This window comes from Cheilinus undulatus, linkage group 13 (assembly GCF_018320785.1).
Source record: "Cheilinus undulatus linkage group 13, ASM1832078v1, whole genome shotgun sequence".
Lineage (NCBI taxonomy): Eukaryota > Metazoa > Chordata > Actinopteri > Labriformes > Labridae > Cheilinus > Cheilinus undulatus.
In genome coordinates, this window is record NC_054877.1 from 30,709,074 (window position 1) to 30,734,451 (window position 25,378).

Genomic DNA, 25,378 nt, shown 5'->3' on the forward strand with positions numbered 1-25,378 from the left:
CCCCTTGAAGCCACCAACGCCTTTTTGACCGAGCACACACAAAACAGGAATATTTATAACAAAAAAGAGATACTGCCACGCGCTACAACCTATTAAAATACCTGAATAAGGTTTAAGTAAATTACGGTGATACGTAGTATGCTAAAGCAGCCGTATAATGCCTTTGTTGCAAATACACATTGCACAGTGCACACGCAGCGATCGCCGGTTGAGATTCATCACGTTGACGCGGGTTAATGAAAGAAAACACGGTCATGCCTCCGTGTGTATATGGATAGACGGCGTGGAGATGTCTCTGGGTGTGTATTTTGATCACGCACCTTTTATCCAGGCAACAGATCCATTCCGCTAATGGTGACGAGTTGGGGGATGTCTGCACCGCGACCATCTTTCCACCGCCGTGTGTCCGTGATCGCTGCGATGCTACCGGAGGAGGCTTCCCGGTTAGTCGGTGGTCGTTAATGAATGTGAGCTCCGGCTGCACCCCCTCCCCGCCCCTCTGCTTCCAGCTGCCTCACACAACTATAAGGCTGATGATGATGATGATGATGGTGATAGTGCTGCTGCTGCCTTCATCATGGCATGCAGATGAGTTGTGTCACCCGCTGTGGTGGGCTTTTTAAGGGCAAAGGACGGACTCACAAACACACAACATACACTACTCACACCGCAGAGCCATGCTGAAAGAGATAATGAGCTATTAAGCCAGCTGAAGCCTGCATATCATAGGCGAGTAGTTCTCAACTAGAAATATAACATTCTTTAAACCGCGATGAGGGAAATATGCATTGTGACAACGTTGTGCAATACGGCAAAGGGGTAATGGGAAGTAAATTACCTAAACTAAGACAGAGTCCAATGTCAGCATTTTATGTTAGTTATGTCTTATGTGACTTTTCTTTATAGTCTATTTTTTGTTTAAATACCCCACTCCTCATGCGAATATCTAAAAAAAAAAGACTGTATTTTTCATTACATATTTCCACCAACAATTAATCGGAGGGTTTAGCTAGCTTTAGCTACTTCTGTCTGAAGTGTTAAGAGTAGATTAGCCCAATGCATCGTTAGTTTTAAAATGACTGAAGACGCTATTCATTCAGCTTGGTGTTAGTTCATACAGGACAAGGTAGTGATCCAAATTATCCCCTTCTCCAATCACAGTTCTTTCTCTTTAGAGCAGCACATTTACATATGACATGCTTCTCACTAATCCCTACTTGCATTAATTCAGAAGCACCATACAGCTGCTGGAAAAGCTCCACCTCCTCCACCCCAGCCTCATCCTTTATAGCTTAAAGCTTGTTGCACCATTATGTTTAGATTCATGTTACTATGAATTAATTGCTTTTGAAGTATTTTATTGTATTCAATATGAATTGTCATAAATGTTTCCAAAAATATGAGGGTTTTCAAGCTATGTGCCCCCTGGAAATTCAAAGAAACGCAATGTGTGGTCTGCTATAAAGCAGTTTATTTAGGCCACTAAATAAACCTTTGCCTTTAGGCAACTCTGATAAATTAAATTATTATAAATTAATTATACTGCAAGTAGCCTACTAACAAAGGCCATTGCAAAGACAATAAAGCTTATTGTGAATTATGGTAAAGCCCAAATAGCTAAAAATCCCATAAGAAAGTTTGACATGGTACTATTGTGGTAGCCTACCATAGCACAAGTACCATACCATAGCTCATGTAATAAATGGTACTAATAGTAAAAAAATAACTTTAGCTGATACAAATAGCTGTACTAGCTATATCTAAATGGAATTCAGACCTAAAACTTCAGATCTTAAAATACACATTAATTTGAAGCTAAAATAAATCAGTCCTTAAAAAACATTTTAAAAGACTAAAGAATAATGACCAAAACAAGAAAACGACTTCAGCATATGTCGATCTGTTGGTCTGTATTTCTATATATGTTAAATATGAAGCTGATAAAGACAGATTTTATAGCCAAAATATCAGCTGTAGTTATTTTCATATCTGCTATACCAACAATTCACTTTTTAAGCTAAAATCTGCTGATACCACTGTCATATCGATAATACTGTAAGTCCGTATAGTAAAAGCTTGTCACTCTTTCCATACACATTCTACCCACGGTACAATGGTACAATACCAAACAAAGTGCCATGGCACACATACCATGGTATTCATACAGTACAGTAGCCTACAATATGAGTACCATGGTGTGTAAAATTGGGTATTTCATGGTAAACTTTATTGGATTATCAGTTATTGCTTATAGTAGTAATGTTAATAACCATTTTTAAAAAATATTTATGCTTGAGGTTGTGGTTTGTCATGCAACAATGGGTCTATATATCACGTGTTACATTCACACTGCAGTTAAGAGTGACCCAAATCTAATTTCTGGTCATATGTGACTAGTGTCTGTTTTTTTCTGACAGTGTAAAGTGCAAGTCATAATGAATCTGATATTTTTGTATTCGATTCAGGCCACTTTTATATGTGGTACCAAATCAGATGCATACCTGATCTTTTGGAAGTCCACCTCAGTGTGAAAAGCTAAACAAAAAAAATGAGATCAGAGCAAAAGATCAGAACTGAGTATAAGATCTGCAGTGTGAATGTAGCCTTGGTGTGTGTTCTAGCTAAGAGTTAGTCTACAGTTTCTGTATTCCTATAGAACTTCATGTTTTAATAGAAATAAACAAAAACTCACAGAAGTCTAGTAATGTAATTTTAAAAAGAAAGAATTTTAAAAAAGTGAAAAAAAGTACTGAGCCACTTTTTGCCGCATTTTGGTGTGGCTGTTTGTAAGCTATGCCTGTGAGTGTTGACTTTCTGGTGAATGGCTGAATAGAAAATTGGCGCTGTAGTTAAACATAGAGTGTTTTCTTCATTCGTCTCTTGCCCAGGTACAAAAATAATTAAAATGATGGGAAAAAAAGACACCTATTCAGTGGGCAAATAGTGAAAGCAGGAACTATCCAGGGCTTTATCTTATAAGTTCATCTTTTTAAAAAGCAGGGTCTGACTGTATTTTCTGTTGTTCTTTATTCACACGCACACGTGTATGCACACGCTATGAAGTTACAAATAGAGTTTAATGTGCAGCTTTACAGGGTAGATCAAGTACTCCATCTCTTTCAAGTCAGTCCAAAAGTCTCTCCTATGCAGGTGCTACCCATCCAGTAAAGTAGCTAACTAGGAAGTTACATTGTAGAGCCAATATGAATGTAAACAGTTAAAATACTGACTTTTCAACAAGAGACTTGAGTCAGATAAGTCACCAGTAAGTGCTGATTAGAGTGCATGTGTAAATGGTGGAAGTGTTTATTCCCAAATGACCGTGACTTGCAAATTGCAGAATTAATATACAGTCCCACATGGCTTTGGCATACTCAGGCTTGGGTAATTTGTGCTGCATTACGTCTGTTTAGATAGCAGGCCAAGAAATTGTTTAAAGTTGATAGGAAAAAAGCTTGGATGTTGCAAATTTGCTGTAATTGGCCCCCATTATCAATAAACTCTCTAAACTCCAGTGAACTCATGGTCTTATTTAAAGGACTCTCTGCCCCTGAGAACAAGCATGTAAAAACCCCCTTACTCTGAATACTTCATACTTCTTAATCATAGTGATAAACAAGCTAAAATCTCCTAATAAGACCGTAAAGGGTGGTGGTATTTAGTAAGTCTCATAAGCCAACATGGCATAAACAAGCTCTGATAAACATGGCTCCTGCTCTCAGAGGCTCTGATGTGCCTAAATAAAGATCTGTGCAAGGAACACTCTTTGTGAAATTGTGCATAAACATCAACAAAGCAGCATTAGTTTCACTTATGTTGTTTCAAGCCGAGTAATGAGAGAGAGGCAGCGGCAGTACAGAGGCAGCGAGTCACATGGATGACTGCAGCCACCACAGAGGAAGGAAGAGAGAAAAGGGAGAGAGGAAGGGCGGATGAGGAGAAGCAGTGATGTTTTTTGAGCATCCAGCACCGCCTAAAACCATCACTTACATCCTGTGCATGCACCATGTGAAAACAGGGAGAGGGGAACAGAGGGAACGCAGGAAGGAGAACGCAGGATGTAAAAAGAAATTAGGGATTTACTCTGTGATGTGTGTCTACTCTGGAAAAGAATAACAGATCAGACAATATAAAAGAAGAAAAAGAATGAAGGTGGGCATGAAAATCACTGCTGCATCTCAAACTTCTCAGACTCTCTCTTCATCCTGCACATCCTGACATTGTTAAAGCTATATGCACCATGCATCATTAGAAATACAATGCGTGCACCTGTTGCAGCTGTGCATGGACCTATGTTAGTGTGTCTGTGTTGATGTTTTTTTTGCCTATCAACATCTGGTAGAAATGGCACTTTAGCATGCATGAGTGTTACACTGCTGGTTGTAGTGTTTACTACTGTAATAAAATTTTGAGTGCGTGTATGTGTGTGCTTCCATCTGTTTCAAAATAGACCATTGTCCCACAGCATCCATGTTCCTGTGACGTCATGCTTAAGGTGGGAAACTCATTCATTGTTATCATGTTAAACTGTTATACTCCAGATTTTTTGTCACTTAAACACCAAGACAGCTGTTTTGATGTAAAATTTCCTGATTAACCCTTTAACTCCTAAGCCTCTGGACACGTTCTTATTTTAACTATAAATGGCACAGAAAGTGTCTTGTAAGTGCTTTTGCCCATTATTCTAAAGTACTTCAATATCTGGCAGTTGTGTACAATGTACTGCATGTTTAAAAAGTGTTTTTTTTTTTTTTTTACTGTTTAAATTAAAACTGAGTTTCTGGGCTCTTTTCTTATTTTAACCATAAAAGGCCCAAAAAATGTCCTGTGAGTACGTGCTTTTGCCCATTTTTCCACAATACTGAGAACTTGTAATATATGGCAGTTATTTACATATTACTGCATGTTAAGTGTTTTAACAGTTTAAAATGAAGAAACACAAAAAACGGGGGAAATTTATGCTAGAATCATAGTGGGAAAAGGGGAAATTACAGAAATAACCACATGCTGGCTGTAAAGCACAGTTTCTTAGCTTTCAGAAACTGTTTGAATTTTTCCGATAGCGCAAACGGTCATGCAATTATGGTCATGTAAAGTGTGCTTCAACAGTGCGTTGTCGACGACGCGCTAGGAGTAAAAGGGTTAAATAGCGACTAGATTAACCCAAATATCCACCACAACCAGCCACTTCCTGATTAAAATTAATTCTTAATAATCACACATATTTTAGAAAAGCCTGGTATTGATCAAAGATATAAACATTTATTTTGAGCATATCTATTTAAGGCTGACTGGACATATTTGGACTTACAACGAAACTTTGAAAGCTATGACAGGGAGGCCTATCACAGCCAAATAAAACAATGTACTACTGGAAAAGCATGGCACATTTTGTATGAGGATTTCCAGGTAAATGTAGGGTTAATAACAGGTCAAATATCTAACAAAAAGGGGGGTGGCAAAAAAGTTTGGGAAGCACCACATTACTAGCTCTTTATTGCAGCCATGCTCAAACAATTGATAGATGATTTTAACATTTGCAGTGATTTTGGACATAACTGTTGTTTTTAACCTCACAGTAGCCAGAGATATGATTCCTACAGTAAAGCAGTGGTACAGCTTGATACAGACCCCTAGTTTCATTTAAAAAAAAAACATTGCTGCAGTTGCTTTTCCATCAAGAAACAATACAACAGCAGTCAGAATTTCAGCTTTTATATGACAAATAACTGGAATATAAAAGAAAAATATGATAACACTGTTTGAGTTTCCCACCTTCAGTGTAATATAATAGGAACATAGCTGCTGTGGAAATAAGGTATATCGGTGCCATTCCATTTTTAAGCTACTGGGAAGTTTGTACATCTATGGGCAATAATACCGTAATTAGCTCTCAGCCTATGGTTATTGTAGTGAGACAGAGTTGCAGTCTAGGAGTTGGACTGTCCACCCCTGCTTGTCAAACCAAAGCTCCACAAGGTTTATTTACTTATCAGAATCTCCCGTTCTCATTTAAATGTAATACTATGAACTAATGAGGGAGAAAAAAAATGGTAAAAAAAAAACGGCACTAACCCTGGGGTGCAGATGGCTCATGTACGCAGGTTGTCTGGGTTCAAGTCTGGCCTGTGGCTTCCTCACTGCATTCCCCACTCTCTCATCCCTGTTTCCAGCTCTATCCTCTCATATATATCTCCATTAAAGGCAAAATAGCTCCAAGATAAGTCTTTGAAAAAAAAAAGTGATGCCACCTCCCCCAAGTCTAGTCTGAGTATCACAGCATGTTGTGAGCTGTGAAGCGCCTGCTTGCAACACCAATAATGGAAGTGAGTTTTCAGTTACATCAGGGTGGATGCAGTGGATGATGATGGCTGTATTTGTGGTCATGACGGCATCTGTCTCAGCATTTTATACTGGCATAGTGTTCACATTGGTATAGGACACAGCCACCTTTTTCAATATAAAAGTAGATTTTAAAAGTGCACCTTATACGCTAGATTTGGGGGTATGAAAAAAGAAAAATATGGAACTCATTTGTCTTCATGCTTATGGCCCCAGTTACTTTTGGAGGTATCTATATTTACTTCAGTCTGTTTCATAACCAATTAAGAATTCCTCAAGGGAACTATGAGGTCTTTTTTTTTTTTTTTTTTTTTTGAGAAAATAAGCACGATTACTACAGTTGCATAAAAATGAAAACACTGCAAAACTGCTTTTAATATTCTCAATTCTATGGAGAGGTGAACTGATACAGTAAGTTAAACAATTATGCAGCTATCCAATGTATATAACAAAATATAAAAAGCCTAAGGCAAGGCAAGTTTATCTGTATAGCACATTTCAGCAACAATTCAAAGTGCTTCACACAGGACATTAACATACAATAACAAATGGAAAAAGAAACACAATAGAAACATTTTGAAGAAAAATGTAATGGGGTAAAAACAGCAAATAAAACCCACAAAAGATATAAACAAAGATATTAAAGTTAAAGTAACAGTGCAGAGTTGGAGTGAAAATAGAAACTTTAAAAAGTGAAAAAAAGTTTTCTAGTCAAAGGCAGCAGTGAACTGGTGTGTCTTCAACCTTGATTTAAAAGAGCTTAGACTTTCAGCAAGCCTGATGTTTTCTGGGAGTTTGTTCCAGATATGTGGAGCATAGAAACTGAACACTGATTCTCCATGTTTAGTTCTGACTCTGGGGACACAAAGCAGACCTGCACCAGACGACCTGAGCGGTCTGAATGGTTCATACTGGGCTAGAAGGTCTCTGATGTACTTTGGGCCTAAACCATTCAGTGCTTTATAAGCTAACAGGAGTATCTTAAAGTCTATTCTCTGAGAGACAGGGAGCCAGTGTAAAGACCTCAGAACAGGAGTGATGTGGTCCACTCTCTTGGTCTTAGTGAGGACTCGAGCTGCAGCGTTCTGGATCAGCTGCAGCTGTCTGATTGACTTTTTAGGCAGACCAGAGAAGATAAATGCATGGACAAGTTTTTCAAGGTCATGCTGCAACATTAGTCCTTAGAAATACTCTTGAGGTGATAATAAGCTGACTTTGAAATCGTTTTTATGTGGTCTTTAAAATTCAGGTATGAGTCCATGACAACACACAGATTTCTGGCCTGATCTGAGGTTTTTAACTGAGGTGACTGAAGCTTCATGCTGATTTTTAGAGATTCCTCATTGGGTCCTCTGTTTAACTGAAGAAAATTATGGCACATCCACTCAGTAACTTGTTCCATAAATGTAAGGATTTCTGCAGGACAAAGCACATCCTTGTATGATGTATATGAGATTTTATCTCATTCAACCCTGGTAAGAAATAACTCTTAATCATTCTGACAAATCTTGTTAAAATAATAAAATGTGCAATACACACATTTGACACAAAGTGGCAGTATCATTGTTTAGGGACTCACAGATGCACCAACACTTGGGCTACAATAAACTAAACATCAGACTGATTCACAGCACGTTATAAACAGAGCTGCAGCATGGCCGACATTCAAACTGCTGACCTACGAGTTCATCTCAGCCGTAGGTCAAGCAGCATGTGTGTGTGTGTGTGTGGGGCTGCTGCATCTGCATGAAAATGTGAAGATCGAGTGCAATTCCCTCATGATGCTGGGGAACTCTAAACATGGTCGGATGAACAGATAACCATATGGGGCATGACTGTCTGCCAAATGCAGCCTACATGACACACATACACACACAGATCTGATATTGTCAGCTGTCAGACAGAGCCTCAGTCGAAAGAAAGCATCTGTCCTGTATGCCTAATTTAGCTGTATAAATTAACAGGGCCAATAAAGTTTCACTTCATTTAAGCAGGATTATAAGAATGTGTATGCTTTTTAATGGTGACCACTGATATGAACCACAATTTATGTCTGTCACAGCTGCCATTCATGCTCACCTTCAAGTGGTTGTTAGATAAAGGTGAGCAGGTAGGAAAAGCCAGACATACCTGCTCTAATATTATCTCCCCTCTCAGGAATAAATTAGCAGTGTGGAAATATTTTGGGTTTCAAAGAAAAGATGGGTCAACAAACAGAGCACATGCCACAAACAAGCAGTGCCATTCTGAGTTATAAATATCCTAGAAACGCAACACACCTGACCTGGAACTTAGGGAAGGGAAGCAGCATTGGCCCCTCTGGTGTTTTTCACTTTAATATGAGAAATCTATTTGTTAGCAATGAAAAATAGAGGGGTTGTTTTGTTTTTTTCCCTTTCAATTAAAAATAAAGATGCATTTCTTTTTTAACTTCATGTCAGAGTTCAGTTATGAAGTTGGGAGATGGCATGGTATTTCTTATAATAAAACACACATAAGAATGTTTTTTATGTATGAAAGGTAGAGGAATTGAATTTTATTACAATCATATCAATGCATTCGTTGTATATCAACCAATATTACTAACTGATTAATACAACACCATCTTTTGATGGAACCTTCAATAAAAACTCTATTCTCCCACGAGAGAATAGAGCTGCACAGTGATGCAGGGGTTAGTGCTGTTACCTCACAACAAGAAGGTCCCTGGTTCGCTTCCCAGTCAGGCCCTTTCTGTGTGGAGTTTGCATGTTCTCCTCGTGCATGTGTGGGTTCTCTCCAGGTACTCTGGCTTCCTGCAACCACCAAAGACATGCTTGTTAGGTTAAATGGAGGCCTGGTGGTCTGTCTCTCTGTCAGTCCTGCAATCGACCAGTCCAGGGTGTACCCTGCCTCTCATCCAATGACAGCTGGGATAGGCTCCAGCCCTCCGCAACCCCCAACAGGAAAATCAGTATAGAAAATGATCAAATAATTCATTATGCAGTTTTACTTTTTATTTCTATTTCTCCACTTGTACTGTATCTTCTTATTAGTGTGTGCTTCACTGTAGGCACTGAGGAATTCATCCTCACTATAGCATATGGTGCATTCTGAAAGTATTTTGACCCCCTTCACTTTTTCAAGTTTGTTATGTTGCAGCTTGATGCTACAGTCGAAATTTCTCTGTCATTGGTCTACACCCAGTACCACATCATGACAAAATGAAAACAGAATTTTTGAAATCTTTGCAAATGTGCTTAAAAAAAACTCTAATATCAGACTTACAAAAACATTCAGACCCGTTGCAACAATTTCTCTGGATCTTTGCTAAGATATTTATGCATCTTGATTGGAGTCCACCTGTGTTAAATTAAACTGATTGGACATGATTTGGAAAGGCACACACCTCTCTATGGAAGGCATCAAAGCTGACAATGCATATTAGAACAAAACCAAGCCATGAGGTCAAAGAACTGTCTGCAGATCTCAGAGAGGACTGACCTTTTATTTAGAGTTTGTTGAAAACTCAGAGTGGGCTTTCATGTGTTTTGCACTGAGGGGAGGCTTCCTTCTAGCCACTCTCCCATAAGCCCAGATTAGTGGAGGCCTGCACTGATGGTTGCCCTTCTGGAACTTTGTCCCTTCTCCACACAGGATCTCTAGAGCTCAGTCAGTGACCATCCAGTTATCTTGGAAGTGTCCTGGCTGTGCCAGACTTCCTCGATTTGAGAACATGGAGGCCACTGTGCTCTTGGGAACCTAACGTGCAACATAATTTTTTTGTAGCATTCCCTGGAATCTGTACCTTGCAGTTTTCCTGAGAGGAAGCAGTGTTAATTTTGGCAGTTATTTTCAATTTTAGTCTTAGTTTTAGTCTTTAAATAAAATGCATTTTAGTTTTAGTCACATTTTAGTCATTTCTATCCTTTTTAGTTTTACTCTAGTTTTAGTTGACGAAAACTCGAAAAATTTTAGTCCAGTTTTAGTCCATAAAAAGTCCTCAAAAGTAAAGACTAAATTTAGTCTTTAAGTAAAGACTAAATTTAGTCTTTATTTTTAGTCTAAGCATTTATTTTCTTGGCTAAATTTGGTACCATATCATGGTAGTGTGTTCTCTGTACTCTGCCAAACCTGGGGTCCTTGCTCACTCCAGCTGAAAGCAGAATACCTACAGATGCATTGCTTTTTGACAGATTTACCCACAATGGAGAAATATCATGGGTTTTGAACTTCTGACGAAAAGTACATTACATTTTAGTCTAGTTTTAGTCATCTTGACAAAAACTAATCTTATTTTTTGTCCATTTTAGTCATCACAGATCTATTTTTGTTAGTTTTAGTCTGGAAAAAAAGGCTATCGATGAACATTTTTAGACAGTTTTAGTCAACGAAACTAACACTGGGAGGAAGCTGAGCTAAATTCAAAGTGTTTTTACAAAAGGGTCTAGATACTTACTTTTATTTTCCTTAAATGTGCAATAATTTCTAAAATATAGAGTCAAGAGTTTGCATGTTCTCTCTGCTAGCATGGGTTCTATCTGGGTACTCCAGCTTCCTCCCATCACCAAAGACTTGCTCATTAATTGAACTGCTGACTATAAACTGGCCATAGATGTGTGTGAGCATGCCTGTGTTGTTGGAATAGGCTCCAGCCGCCCAAGGCCCCTAATGGGATAAATGAAAATGGATGGATGGATGGATGGATAACAGTTGGGGTGTTTTAAACATGCTGTTTTAAGTCTGAATGCATCAGGGATGTGATTCTTCAAAACAAACTGTGACAGAATGTAAGATCTACTGACCTTTAGAACTGTTTTGACAGAAGGCACTGGAAGTCACATCCACACAAATTCATGCAAAATATCATGGAGGCTGGGTATGTCATCACTGTCAACATTATGCCTTGTCCGTTACCAATACATGTCCTTTAATTACATATATCAAAGTCGAGCTAAAATTCAGTTGTAAGGTTTGGAACCAGCAAAAATGGACATAGGGTTTGCAGCTTTCAGCATTAAAGTAATCCCTTTCAAGAATATACAAATTTAGGCATGTGCTCTTTTGAATACTTTATACTATACTAATACTTTCTATAATTTGTTTAAAATGTGAAAAACCCATAGACAGATGTAGAGGATGACCAATAGCACAAATTTATGAAAAAAGGGAACTCATGAAAAATTGAGATTGGTGGTTGCTGCAAGATGGTGACAGTATACCTATTTTAAACTTGTGTTTAGCTTAAAACTTCAAAAAAAAAATCTAATTTACTTAATATAATTCAATTCTACATCTCATTTCTATTTGAGCTCCATTTAGGTAATGCATCATTTTATTATATACACCTGTCCAGTAAACATATTTGGTTCTATTTATCTAAATTCTTTATTTTTTCTTGATTATGGATGTTATTTCAACCTCTTATAGTTCTGTATTAACCCCCCAATGTTAAGCACATTAAGTTTTCGTGTACCCAGTTGATTTCTAATCATTTCAACGAGTACTTTTGTTTTTGTCATTAGCTTCATGTGAAAACAAATGGCATTTTTTATAATGTTGAATAAAATGGCGCTAAGCAAAAGAGAAAGCTTAGAAGAAATCCTGCATAAATCCCCTAACCTCTCTACCTCATAAAGGCATTATTGTCCAGCTGAACACTGTGACAGACGGACATTGTTGTGAATACTTGCAGTGAAAATGTGTAAAAATGGCTGTCCTCATGCTCAATTTTCAGCGAAAAAAAAAAAAACTCATGTGAGGCTTCTATAGAAGTCAAGGTGACCTGCTGCTGCTACTGCTGCTGCTGCTGGTGGTGAGAGAAATTTGAGTTGGGGATTATGTCAGCACACAAAGACATCTATTTCTCATTTTACCACCATAAATTATATACACTATTTCTCAGCTCAACACTCAGTAAGGGTTTTGGTCGTATTTCCAAGCCTTTAATTTACCATTGTATTTACATTCATCACCCACTTCAAATCCAAATCCAAGTTAAATTTCTGCGTGCATCCTTTGTTTCCATCTACGTTGCCTCACTTGCCGTCTTTCAAAGACCCTAACTCCAAATTTACCCTACCACCCACCCTGACATCACTCCCTCATTTTCCATCTACTACTTCAAATCACTTTCCTTCCCTCCCCTCCCTTTTGGTTAGCCTCATTCAGAATAAGGCTTTTGTGATTGGCCGGTATTTATATCAACTAGGTCCCAACACCACCTGGGACAATGGTCTCCAGTCAGATCCAGGTCACAGCAAGCAGAACCATTTCTTGGCTCTGCACGGATCAGTCCAGTCCAGTCGACTCCGGTCCAGTCCATCTGCCACAAAAGCCAGCTTCACAGACAGACATAGCTACTGCACTGGCTCACCCACTGGCATCATTCACACACACAGGTAGGGAGGCACACGCACACATACTTCAGCAGGTGCTGCATCACTGCTCTCGTTCACATACACAGGTAGATAGAGGGAGATCTAGCTGGCTGCACTAATCTGCATCATGCACACAGGTGAATACTCACACAAAGCTTACCTCTGAGCTCAGGAGAGACTCTGCTACAGGGACATTGTTTTTCAAAGGAGATGACAACAATGGCAGGGATGCTGAAAGACAGGTAAAGGTAAGTGAATGTAGCAGCAACCTGCATGTGTTGATAGTCTCACAGTGCAGATTATATGTACAGGATGTGATGACTAATGCAAATACTCTCCATGCTGGAGTGACAACATAATATTTGTTATGACCACCATGAGTGTAAGAGCGTCTCCATTTAACTACAAATATCAGTCTAACAATAGTAAAACCCCAGCTAGCTTATGTTAGCATAACTAAAATCCACTGACTTTCTTGTATCAATGTAGGTAAATTGGTAGGACACGGATGTAATAATTGGCCTTCCAAATGTAGACTACCTTGACCCAGCGCTACTCACTCGCATCAGTGTTTTCACAGTTACTAGAGTAGTTTACACAGGATTACACGAGGATAATCCATTTACGGTATTAAGAGACATGAGTCGCCATCTGTCTGTATTTATCGCTGCGAGGGAGCCGCCGCCACTGGCTGCCTGAAAACAAACAAGACGGTAAGGCGAAGCTTTCCAGAATAGTACGGCAATAAAGTTGCCAACACTGCAGCACACGGACTACTTCTGTTCAGTCAGCCGTTGGTCGGTTGTATAAAGCTGCCAACGGTTGTCACGACCTTTAAACTGCGCGCACTACAACCAGGTTGGTGAGATTTGCTGCCTTCACGTGCTGTCGTAAACTCCACCATCAACTACTGTGCAATTTGTTCTATGCTTTTGTTCTATCAGGGCTAATCATATGGGATGACTTTGACAAACTATATGACTTTGTATAACCCAGCGAGCACCGAAATAACTTGCACTACATGGCTACAGTGTCAAGAGGGCAAACCACGCCACATAATCGATTTGAGGTACTCCTGCTTTCTCATTTGACTGAGGAGCAGCAAGTTGAATCAATACAAATTAAACGGATGTTTTCCAGAATGTTTTTGTTCTCCAAGATATACATTTAAAAAATATATTTTGGCTGTTCTATGAAATACGCATGTTTTCTCCTGATATAAATCATGTCGCGCGGCATTTCGCTTGTAAGTTTCCGACAGCACGTGAAAGCAACGGTCGTCCAGAGGACTTCATTGCTGCTGCCAACAGGTGAATTGTAACAAGCAATGAGAGAAACAGAAAAGCCTCATGGGAAAGTTTTGCATTTTTTGACGCAGCTGATAAACGCTATTCATAAACTTCGACGTCCGTGTGAGTATTAAGCCTCAAAAATTATTTTTATTGCTCTGAAAGCTTTAGGCCATCAAAGCCTCTCGATAGTTTGTCTCGGCAGTAATTAAGTTTGCATTAATAGCCTGCTGGGTCGTGTCAGTTCTCTTTAATGAATGTCTGTCGTGCTTCACCTGTTCTTTAACCACTCTTCCAGGAGTCTCCCCTTGCAATGGCGGTGAACTAAGATCTGGAAGAACCTGAAGAAAATGAAGTTTCCAAACCAGGAGCCTGCCTTTTTTCCTGCCGTCGCCAAAAACATGCAGTAACACCTTTAAACACCAGCTTCCACCCAGCATATTTTCTTGCCTTATTTCTACTCTTCTGTTGTACCAGCAAAGTCTTTCAACACAATCTACCTGCTACACACAGGTGGTGTTATTCATCGCAAAAGCCTCTTCCTCAGCCAAGCAACAGTTTTTTTTCCGCTCTGCAGAAAACCTCCATTTCCAAATGATGCGGACTGACAGCAAAGGCCGAAGTGCCTCCCCTCACAGAATTACTTATAAGTCTGATTTTCATGCTATCAAATGTTCTTTCGACACTGGGACCAGCCTCACACCAGCGACAAAAACTGCGGGCAGACTTCCATCCAGCTTGTCAAACCCCATCATATCTCACACTAGCACCAGCAGCCGAGGAAGGGTCTCCAGCACCAGGGGGAACAAAATCAGAGATAACATCTTTCTTCAAATGGACAGCCAGCAGCTGAAACAAGATGGTCCTGTCCTTAGTTCTGGCTCCACTCCTCTCTTTTCTCCCCATAACACAAGTCTACAACTGCAGATTTCCCCTTATACTGGATCCAGACATTCATTTGGCAGCTCCTCAACTCTGCAAGATAAACCATCCAGATCAGAGGAGATCACTGATATTGAAAGGGCTGCTCTTGCTGAGAAATTCTCTGTAACACGGAGGTTGTTTGAGACCAAGGTGATGGAGGTTAGAGGAGATGGAGCGCAGCCTTTGAGAGGAGTCCCCAGTAGGGGAAGTAAGAGTATGGAAGACTGGAAAGGAAAAGAGGTTGACGGGAGAGAAGGAGGTGGACAGGAGGGGGAAAAAGAGGAAGAGACAAGAGGGAAACGGTATCACATGGAGGATGTTTGCTTTGATAAAGAGGAATCAATAAATCCATGCGTTGTAAATATTCCCACGCCTAAGCCTCCACCACTGGCCTTGATGACAAGCCAACTTAAATCTTCTGAATTGGACAGCCCTGGTGAAGCATCCTATAAATCTTCCTCCTATCATGACAAAAAGTATGAAATTTCAGAAACAAAATTAGAGGAAGAACAGGCAATAAATGGTGTTTGCTTGACCCCTGAACAACCAGTCAGGGCAGAGCTAGTCACTGTCAAGAATGAGTCCTCAGAGAGTGATGAAAGCGAAGAGGAAAAAAACAGATGCTTGCTTAAAGATGAGGGGGAAAAGAAGATGAACAAAGATGTAGGAGAAAGTACTACAGAGCTGGTGGATGATGTTTTTGAGGAGCCCAGCATGGAAAAAAGGCCAGGAGGACCTCATACACTGCAAAACAGAGAGGAGCTCAGAGCAGGAGAACATCAGAAGAAGTTACCAACCAGCAGGTTATGTAAAAGAGAAGATAACTCTCAGATAATTCCTGACGGGGACGGTGGAGGAGACAAGTATGAGCAGGTGAATGAACAATGGGAGGGGCACAGTAGACAGTTTATTGCATGGGCTGAGAAGTCAACAGAAAAGGGGAAAAACATGGAGAAAGGGACAGATGCAGAAGTAGAAGGACAGAAAGAAGACACGATGCAGGATGAGGACAAGGAAGCTGAGTGGGACACTGTGAGAAGGAGGAAAAGTGAAGACAGAGAAGAAGCAGAAGGAAGAGAGAGTCAGACAGAAGAAGAGGAGGAAAGTGAGAGAGAAGATCCAACATCTGAGCCGAAGGAGACCAATGAGGAGGAGAAGCAGGGGGAGTGGTTAGGAGGCCAAGAAGACCAGACAGCTGTTTTTGGGATTGAGAACGAGGCCTTTGTGCATGAGCATTCACCAAAACAGGTGGTGGTAAACACAGCACATGCAGAAAGCCCAATTTCATATGAATATGTGGAAATTCCTGGTGTGCCTGAACTGTCTGATGTGGAGGATGAGAATGAAGAGGAAGCTGCAGACAGAAAGGTGAAGTTCTCCTCAGCACCAATCAAGGTAAGATACAGAAAAATAGACAAAATTGAGGCTTTCAGGATTCATTATACACAGCTGCAGGGTTATTTATCTACATTTAAGCATTCAAATAAGCTCTTTATGTGTAGATTTGTGTGACTGTCGGTTCCAGCTGAGGTTTGACTCAATTTAACAGAAGTGTTAGCCCAAAGCTGTGTTTCTAATCCATTAGAGGAGGAGGAAAGGCAAGAGCCCACATGTTTCACTCTGTCAGCTCAGAGTTTCTTTGACAGAAAAGCACAGAACGCATTCCTGTGGGTGTGTAAGGCTTTAAACTGGCTGAATTCAGAAGAAAGTAGTGTAGTACAAGTTGTTGGAAGTTGGCTGTGTGCATGAAGATTTGTTTATAATCCTATCATTATGCTTTTCAGTTGCATTTCTCACTATATTGCTCTGATGCACTCTGATAGATTTGTCAACATAAATCATGTGAAGTGTCTTCAGTGTTTTATATAGCAAGTACATGTCAGTGCATGAAACAGTTTCCTCATCAGATCAGTGTAAACACAAGCTGAGACTTTTGTAATCGTAACTTTTAATGCTGTTTTTCAGGTTTACAACACTTACTCTAATGCAGAATATGACCGACACAATGAGGATATCGACCCAGTGTCTGCTTCAGCTGAGTATGAGCTTGAGAAGAGAGTGGACAGGATGGATGTGTTTCCAGTGGAGATAGAAAAAGGTCTTGTTCACACATCTTAACCCTTAAAGTAATTGAATTGTTTTAAAACATGCAGTGTTAGTGCTTTTACACTAAAGGATTTGTTTATTGCTGTTTATGTCTAGAGATCAGATCACTGTCCTTTTAATGATTTTAAGACGAGAAAACTAACTTTATTGTCTTCAAGGAGGAATTGGTCTGGTGCAATATTGCTGCAATGAAGTCACTTTTACTTTGTTATAACATTTACAGAATGACTCCAAATTTTCCAGATTAATTAACTAATTTAAAAAATGGATATTTTAAATAATGCACCTGCCCCTGTGTGATACAAGAAAGACATAGGAGAGAACGTTTAATAAACCGACGGTAAAATCTTAACAAGTAAGTAAAACCTAAAAAGAGTTTGCTTTCCATTTTTGTTGATTAAAAAATAACCACCAACATCAGGTTCCTACATCTTTTAACTTTTGTTGCTATGGTTTTAAAGACAGGCACATATCTTGATTTTTTTTTTTCTTGTATTATATCAAAGTTAAAAATCATATTATCCTGATGGTCATACAAGGAAGACACATAATGCATCAAAACACACAGTTGCCATGAAAAACCTAGTTTCTTATAACCAAAGCAGTGTTTCTCCCCCTTTTCATTGCACATTTTTGCTTCCTTACAGAGCAACTGGCAGTGCATTCTTATGTGTAGGATAAGTTCCAAGTATGTTTTCCTTGTAGGTGATGAAGGTCTGGGCATCAGTATTATAGGAATGGGTGTAGGAGCAGACCAGGGACTGGAAAAACTTGGCATCTTTGTGAAGACGGTCACTGAAGGAGGCGCAACACAGAAAGATGGAAGGTACATATCTGGATGGGTCTTCGACTTGCTTTGGATTTAGTGTTGCTTCAGTATCATTAGATTTAATTCTCATGTGTTTGTGTTAGGATTCAGGTGAATGACCAGATAGTGGAGGTGGACGGGGTGAGTTTGGTTGGAGTCTCCCAGCTGTTTGCAGCCACAGTACTCAAGAACACATCTGGCCTTGTCAAGTAAGTAACAAAGTTTCAGTTCAGCATTATGTGTGATGTTCATTTCTAGTGCCTTTCCTCCTGTCAGGTCTCTCCAAATACTCTTTAAACACTGCTGCTACTTGGGGAGAGAAGTTCGAAGTCTTTCAAATCACTGATCTAAGACTAGTGATGACAGTGCGTTTTTGGCTGAGCATTTGATTTGTCAGATAAAAAGACTGATCTGATCAGGGATGGTGGCAGACTTCTGAGAGTTTGTTACATTATTGAAGTTATTTAAAGAAGAATCAGTGATGGAGGGATATAAATAAATTCAGTGTGTTGTGACACTACACAGAGGATTTTATCCTATAAGGTAAATATGATTAAAACTAATATCTCCACCAAAAAATGTACTTCTATAGAGTTGAAACAGCCTAATGCGCAATTAGAAACTAAAAATAGCTGTTATGCCAGCCAGAAATGATTTTTCCCATCAGAAAAACCTTATAAAAGGATGCCATTTAGCAAAACTTTCAAAATTGTATAAAATGAATAGCTGTAAACACTAAAATTAAGTAATAATAAAAATCTGCTTTTATTTATTGTTTTAACATTCTTCTGCAAAGTCGCAAAAGAAGAACATTTCTGCACATCACAATAGTAGAGTAACTGTATTGACTTGCTACTGTGCTATCATTTTTGTGTCATTTTTGTTTGATTTACCTGTGACACATCAAACCGTCTGCTGTGAGAAGTCTCACTTTCACACAATCTGTGCTGATCACTCAGTTTCAACTGATTTCTCTGCTTGGTTGCAGGTTCCTGATTGGTCGAGAGAAGGAGGGGGTGGAGAGCGAGGTGGCGCGACTAATCAATGAAAGCCTGGAAATGGATAAAACATCCAGACAGGTGCGGTTTCTGAAAGAAGAGCAGAGTCCGATCGCATTGACTGTTCCAAACTGTTTGAACTTTTTATTTTTCATTTCTGCGTATGAAGAGCGGAGACATGGGTGGTGATGAGGACAACAAGGGAGGCATGTCAGAGAGGGGGTCATTTGCAGAGGAAGAGGAAGACGATGATGAAGAGGATGTAGACTTTCTTTCCTCTCTGGACAATGAGCAGCTCTGCCTTAAATACCAGCAGGTAAAATACATTCAAACTTGCAGAACCATAAAATTCATAGGCTTCAGCATTCAGTCAACCAGCAGTATTTAAAGAGCCTTTGAAATGGAAGGAAAAGAATGTTCTTTGTATATATTATTAAACTAATATAAGCATTTTAGAACATATTAAAATTTCACCTTTTTGTCTTTCTAGCTTCAGTCTAAACTACGTAGCAGAGCATCTGAACTTCACATTGCAAGAGCAAAGGTAGGTCGTTCACTTAAAATGAATAATTCACTCTTGCACCTACAAACTAATAACTGTGCTCACATTAATACAGCACCTTTTGGAACAGTCTGACCCATTTAACTGTGTATAAGTTGGCTCGCTTCAGAGTTACTAGGACACGGGCCACGTTCCAACTCTTCTGCGCATCGGCCCTACTTTTTTCTGCTATTGCCTTGAAGTAATCACGGCTCTGACATAACTGGGTTGACTAAAGCCGTTTCAGTAGAAAATATGGCTTTTTTTCTTTCTCACAGTGTTAGATCAGTGTATACTTCGTTTGCTGGTTCAAAAAGCTCTTGATCTAAGAGGATTGAAAAAGGCTACAGTTTCACCATTTCCAGGAATAGTTGGATGTGTGATGCAAGAACAAAAAGGCTTCTTTTTTTTTTGGAAGTCCTCTCTGTCCCCTCATAGACATGCATCATTACAAATATACATAATGAGTTGTTTTTCTGTATGTGTGCCCAGTTGAAGGCATGGGAGGAGCGACAGGCCTGTTGGGAGAGCCAGAAGGCAGAGTTGGAGCAAAGAGCGGAGGATGGAGAAGATAAAGCTGACAAACTAGAGAAGTATGATGGCTTCTTTTTTGGTCAGTGAAGTACATTTTTTCATGATGGTAAACATCAGTCAAAATGAGAAACAAAAGTCTGTAAATAGTTATGTTGATAATCATGGTTATAAGGGTATACACTCCCCTCACTTTATTTATTAGGTATTGGCAGGAGGCCCAGACTCTGTGCAGGGTGGTGAGCCAGAGACTGGCTGATGCTCAGAGCCAATCAGAGAGCCTGGAGATCAAATACAGCAAGGCCAAGAGGCTAGTACGAGAATACCAGAGCAGGTATTTATATAATCCATCTAATCCAGATTTTATAGTTCTTTTAATAGTGTGTTATAATAGTAATTAGTAAAATTGTCACAAATTTTCTAAGTTGTACATCGTGTAGATTTTGAATTAAACTTATTAAATAATACTTTTTAATTTTTTTAGGGAAGACGAGAGGGAGCAAAGAGAAGCCGATTTGAGGAGGGAAATGGAGGAGAGAGATAAGCAGCACAGAGAGACAGTTGAAAGACTACAAATCCAGGTGAGAGGAGACTTAACAGCCCGGTGTGGATTTGCTTTACTGATCCTGCCTTTTCTCTGTAATCATTGTTTCACGTGTTTTATCACAGATAGCACAGCTGGAGAGAAAAGAGCCTGCATCTGAGGGACAAAAAAGCTCATCTACAGGTAAGTAGCTTGATTACTCTGACTTTATAGCGTTGTGACTCTAGGTCTGTTGGCTCTATGTGTGTTGGCAAGTAAGAAATTTATAACCATTAACTTTAAAAAGTTTTGATTTCAGTTTGGTTTTGAGAGTTTAATTAAGTTATTTATGTGAAAATAAGTCACTCCAGTTATAAAATGCTGCAATATCTAACCTCTTGAACATAAAGAATGCATTTTGACTGAACACAAAGAATTATGCTGGTGTCTCAGGTCCAGACTGGTATATGCCCGTTCCTGATACAGGACGTCTGGACTGCAGCGCTCACATAGCCAGAGCTCACCTGGCTCAGAAATCAAAGCGTCACCCACCATCCAGAGACAAACTCAGAGAAAGCTTTAGAAAACAGGTAAGAGACAAAGCTGCACAAATTTGGCAGATTTTGGTTTTGCTGTTATGTTGCTGTAAAATACTATGCAGGAACTTCTGGTGTTTAAAATGAAACAAATGCTGAAGTGCAAAAACTGAAGTTCCTCAAGCCTCACCTTGGCGCTGGCTCCAAACACCAAGAAATCCCAGTGAGAGCCCATAATAAAATGCTTATTTTACAGCAATAAACATGTTTACAGCCTAGAACAAAAGAAATGGGTCAGAATAGCTGATTTGTTTATTGCTACACTGTATGTGGGTTTAATGTAACTCTACTGCATTTGGACTATAAGGGTCCACAGCTGAAGGAATCAACAGGTGGCATTTTATGGTGCTTGCTTTTTAAGGAGGCTTGAGGCTAACCTTAACTCTCCACTCTCTATATTTATCAGAGGTTGGGATAGTCATCATTTCTAATATGATCACCTCCATCATCGAGCTTCAAAACCAATGTGTGTTGTCAGTGACACTGTGTCCATGTTGTATACGGTCTATGGAATATTGAAAAGAAAGAAATAACTAAAATTGTAACAGTTAATCCATATTATTTACTTGATATCAGATGGCTTTCTCTTTTGTATTTGGGTTTACATAAAGAGAAATTTATAAAAGGCCAGCATATATTGGTCTGAAAGAGCATGTTATTGATTTGCAGAGCAGACAAAATTCAAACTAAAATAAGGGTAAAGGGTACACTTTGGACTTATTTATTTTTGGTCATATTAGTTTACTTATATTCCAGTACTATTTAATGTTGGAGAGTGGGTTATATTTTACACTTTCATCAGCGAGTTTATTTACTCTCTCTTTCCTGTTTAGATGCCTCAGTCTGTGATTCTGTTTTGTCATGTCTTGTTTGGAGAGGCATGATTTGACACTCCTTTTCTGACTGTGAAACTTATGGATTGTCAGGAAGAAGAACCTCAGAAAGCAGAGAGCCCATCACTGTTAGCATCTTCAGCAGTACAAAGGATCAGCAGAAGTGATCTCTCCAGTTCCTCGTCATTCCCAGTTCTCAGTCCTCAACCTCCTGCTGGTGCAGTCTTTACCCCTCCTGTCTATAGAAATGACATTGTTACCCCCTCACCCTGCAAATCCTCTGCCTCTAGGAAGTCCAAAAGGAAATTTCCTGATTTCAGGTGCGGGATCTCTGTCTCTTTATTTGTTCTTAAATTAGGGGTCATAGTAGGCATTGTACCTTTGTGTCATATTTGCAGGACTTGGGATATTGATGGGACATTTTTTGGAGGGTTTTGTGATTTACTTATCCTTAAAGTATTAAGAATTTAATGTACTAAATTATTTTTGATTTTTCAGTGGCCTTAGAAAGTCACTCAGCAAAAGGAGAAGTGAGAAACATCGTAAAAGGATCCTGAACAACAGGTGGGATATTAAGTATGAAGAAGAAAACACAACATAAAGGCATGTACATTTAATTCCGACAGCCAAGTCCTTCCATACTCTAAACTGCCTTTTCATCGCCCTTTATACTTATGTTTTTAATCCATATGTAAAAATGTTGAAATTAAATGCTGAAAGGTGTATTTTAAGGGAAGTACTGTATATACTGCATCTTAAAAAGGATCAATTACTGAGTAAAAAATTAACATAAAAAGTCAAAACAGGGAGGTCAATGCTTTCTGTCGATGTCATGAAAGACGGGAGTTTGGCACTTGACAGTCAATAGCACACAGTAGGAGATTGATTCCACATTAAAGTTAAACAGCTGTTGCATTTCACCTTTACTATAGAGGTGTGCTTTAACGTAAACAAACTGGTTGGAGTTATTACATTCAGCTGTCCTGTCCTAGAAAGGCAAAAAGCCCAAAGAATAATCTAAAAAAAAAAAAAAACGTTAATTTCACCTTCATTTGGTTACAACTGCATTAAGGAATATGATAGAACGGCACTGAATTATTTCCAATTTCATGAACTATTATTTCAAATTTAACAATCATAGTTTTTATCTATGCAGAGCTTCCTGTGGTGACCTTGTGGACGAGCCCACTGGAGGCTCTCCGTCAGGCTCTGTCAGCTCCATGCCTTCCTGCCTGCCATTTCCCTGGTTTGGAGAGCGAGGGAGAGACAAAGAAGTGGATGTGGAGCGAGGCAGGGAGAGACTCCGCTCTGTGTCGAGCAGCAGTCTGCCCTACTTGACCACCACAGGTAGAAGAGATCAGGTAAGAACAACATACAGTTAGAAGGACTTGAATGAGGCTTTCTGCTTGCCAGCTTTCTATTCTGTTTGAACTTTTTGATCTAAATATTTAACACTCATCCCTTTTAAAATGAATATGCAGTATATAGGCAGTCGAGGTCTTCCTCTCTTGCTTTTAGAGTATTGGCTCTCCAGTTCGCAGCTCCAGCATGGAGGGTCATGTCTCTGATCACTCCCTTTCTGGACACTCTTACACTTACACCTTTTCCTCTTCTGAGGTGAGTCTGTCCTTTCCTTCTTTTGCTTCTAACTACCTTCTACCTCATGGGGCAGTCTTCACCCACACAATTATTTCCCCAGGCTTACTCTTCTCTCTGATACAGTCTCTTCTTCTTTTTCTGTCTTTTCTGACTCTGTCCTACGTTGTGCCTCGGGTTACCCATCAGACATTGGACGATGACCCACTTCCCACCAACAACAACCACCAGTGGCAGAGTCGACCTGTGTTGGAGTGGAACAACCAGCAGGTGTGTCTGTGGTTAATCGCCATGAACATGGACCAGTATACATCAACGTTTGCTGCTCGAGGTGTAGACGGAGCACAGCTGCTTAACTTGGACAGTGAGAAACTCAAGGTGAGCCCAAGATTAAAGGGATATTTCTGCATGTTTGAAGCTGGGCTATACAAGGTACTTGGCAATAGTAGTGGCACTATCTCTCAGAGATTTCGGATAATGTTGCCTCTTAAAGCAAAGCGCACTGGGGGCACTGGCAAGGGAGCAAGTCTAAACAGAACTCCACATAAATTAAGGAGTTTTAGACAAAAATGGGCCAAAACAATGCTGGCTAAAATGTAAGTTTTATTGGAAAAATTTGGAAGCATTTTATCTTTCACCCAGAAATCTCTGGAGGCTAATGCCACTACTAATGCCAGTTACCTTTAACAACCCAACTTTAAAAGTACTGAAATATCTCCTAAGGTTTGCCACACTACACAATTTTAAGCCCAATTTGAGGCAAGATTTGCCTCCCTCATTGATCATTGGGGCATATCTTGAGTGGGGGCTCATTCCAAACAAGAAGTTGTTTGACCAAAATTAGACAAAATAAATCCTTTTCCTTTAGTCTTGAAAAGCATACAGTCTGCATCAGCCTCCTTGTGTGTGTATGTGTATGTGTGAATACTGAGGTTATGAAGCAGCTGCGCTGCATTGTACTCTGCTGTGCGTCTTTTTTTACAATGTTCCTCCCTGCTCTAAAGAGAGTTCAGTGTGCTGTATTTAACTCATTTATCACATGTCAAGCTCTTTCTTAAATAAATAATTATTGGAAGTAAATAAAGATTGGTGAAATTTTGTATGTTAGATACATAAATGAATAAATACTGAAAATTAATATTTTCCAAAAGTTTCCCTCTGTCACCAAATGTCTCGCTGACCAGATGACACCTGCTGGTGGACTGGAAGTTTGACACTCCCGTTTTAAAGTGATTGTTGGGTTTATAAAGCAGAGCTGTGTGCCTTCTGTTTCCATTTACATTTGTGGTCTTTCTTTTCCTCCTGCAGGCTCTGGGGGTGAGCAGTCACAGTGATCGGTCTACCCTGAAGAAGAAGCTGAAGGAGATCAAGAAAAGCGAGGAGAGGGAACAGAGGAAAGGAGAAAAGAGGCTGAAAGATGGATATGAGAAAGAAAAGAATTCAGTATTAGATAAGGAAAATGATGAGAGGGTAAGGATGAATTTTGAGGAGCGGTCTGTAAAGGATATCAGACGGAGTGGAAAAACTATCAGAACTGAGTCGCTCTTATAAAAGTGATGTCAGAGATGTTCCACCAGCATGAGGCTGCTTGTAGACTAACGCACAAAAACACTCCAACCAATTTCCGTTAAAGACATAGCTATGTGACGGCACACGTCTTAAATCTTGTAGGATTAAAAAAAAAAAAACACTTCTCTGTTTTAGCTGGTACAAACGTCTATGAGTAAAGGTTTACTTGAGCACCAAAGTTCACCACATACATGTCAGGTTTAAAGTGTGTGACATTTTGCCACAGTTTTTCAGTATTTTCTTTTTTTAAATCATGAAATTTAAATTATAATTACAATAATTTTAATATATAACGCTGTGCTGATTTAAGCACAAATGTATTTGCTGTAAATTCTTTTTCTATGTATTAATAAATAATGGTTT

At 39.4% G+C, this 25,378-nt stretch overlaps 2 protein-coding genes across 3 annotated transcripts in view; one reads left to right on the forward strand and one right to left on the reverse strand.

Moving 5' to 3' along the window:
* LOC121519779 (rap guanine nucleotide exchange factor 4-like) overlaps positions 1 to 9,085 on the reverse strand; it is a 49,794-nt gene extending 40,709 nt beyond the window's left edge. The window contains exon 1 of one of the 2 annotated variants that reach the window (XM_041802679.1): positions 9,031 to 9,085. Coding sequence is in view for 1 of the 2 variants with exons in the window: in XM_041802678.1 (XP_041658612.1) it covers positions 321 to 388 (68 nt within the window). In the remaining variant the exon portion in view is untranslated. Of the gene's footprint in view, positions 1 to 320; positions 438 to 9,030 lie in introns of those variants that run through there. The other variant, XM_041802678.1, reaches the window with a different exon arrangement.
* A 4,920-nt stretch (positions 9,086 to 14,005) lies between these two features.
* On the forward strand, positions 14,006 to 25,336 carry LOC121520745 (neurabin-1-like). The gene is made up of 18 exons (XM_041804351.1): positions 14,006 to 14,113; positions 14,289 to 16,309; positions 16,880 to 17,012; positions 17,726 to 17,846; positions 17,933 to 18,037; positions 18,817 to 18,907; positions 18,996 to 19,142; positions 19,317 to 19,370; positions 19,860 to 19,960; positions 20,104 to 20,232; positions 20,383 to 20,479; positions 20,568 to 20,625; positions 20,875 to 21,011; positions 21,944 to 22,170; positions 22,349 to 22,414; positions 23,007 to 23,211; positions 23,636 to 23,824; positions 24,755 to 25,336. Exons 2-18 carry the CDS (start codon positions 14,585 to 14,587, stop codon positions 24,995 to 24,997), a joined length of 3,828 nt encoding a protein of 1,275 aa, XP_041660285.1. The 5' UTR covers positions 14,006 to 14,113; positions 14,289 to 14,584; the 3' UTR covers positions 24,998 to 25,336.
* Positions 25,337 to 25,378: the final 42 nt, after the last annotated feature.

Bases quoted from the DNA above. Each gene is read 5' to 3' on its own strand.
- LOC121520745 (XM_041804351.1), top strand. From the start codon at position 14,585: ATGATGCGGACTGACAGCAAAGGCCGAAGTGCCTCCCCTCACAGAATT. The intron at 19,961-20,103 runs GTATGATGGCTT...TTTATTTATTAG, and splicing joins AAAGCTGACAAACTAGAGAA to GTATTGGCAGGAGGCCCAGA. The intron at 23,212-23,635 runs GTAAGAACAACA...GTTACCCATCAG, and splicing joins CCACAGGTAGAAGAGATCAG to ACATTGGACGATGACCCACT.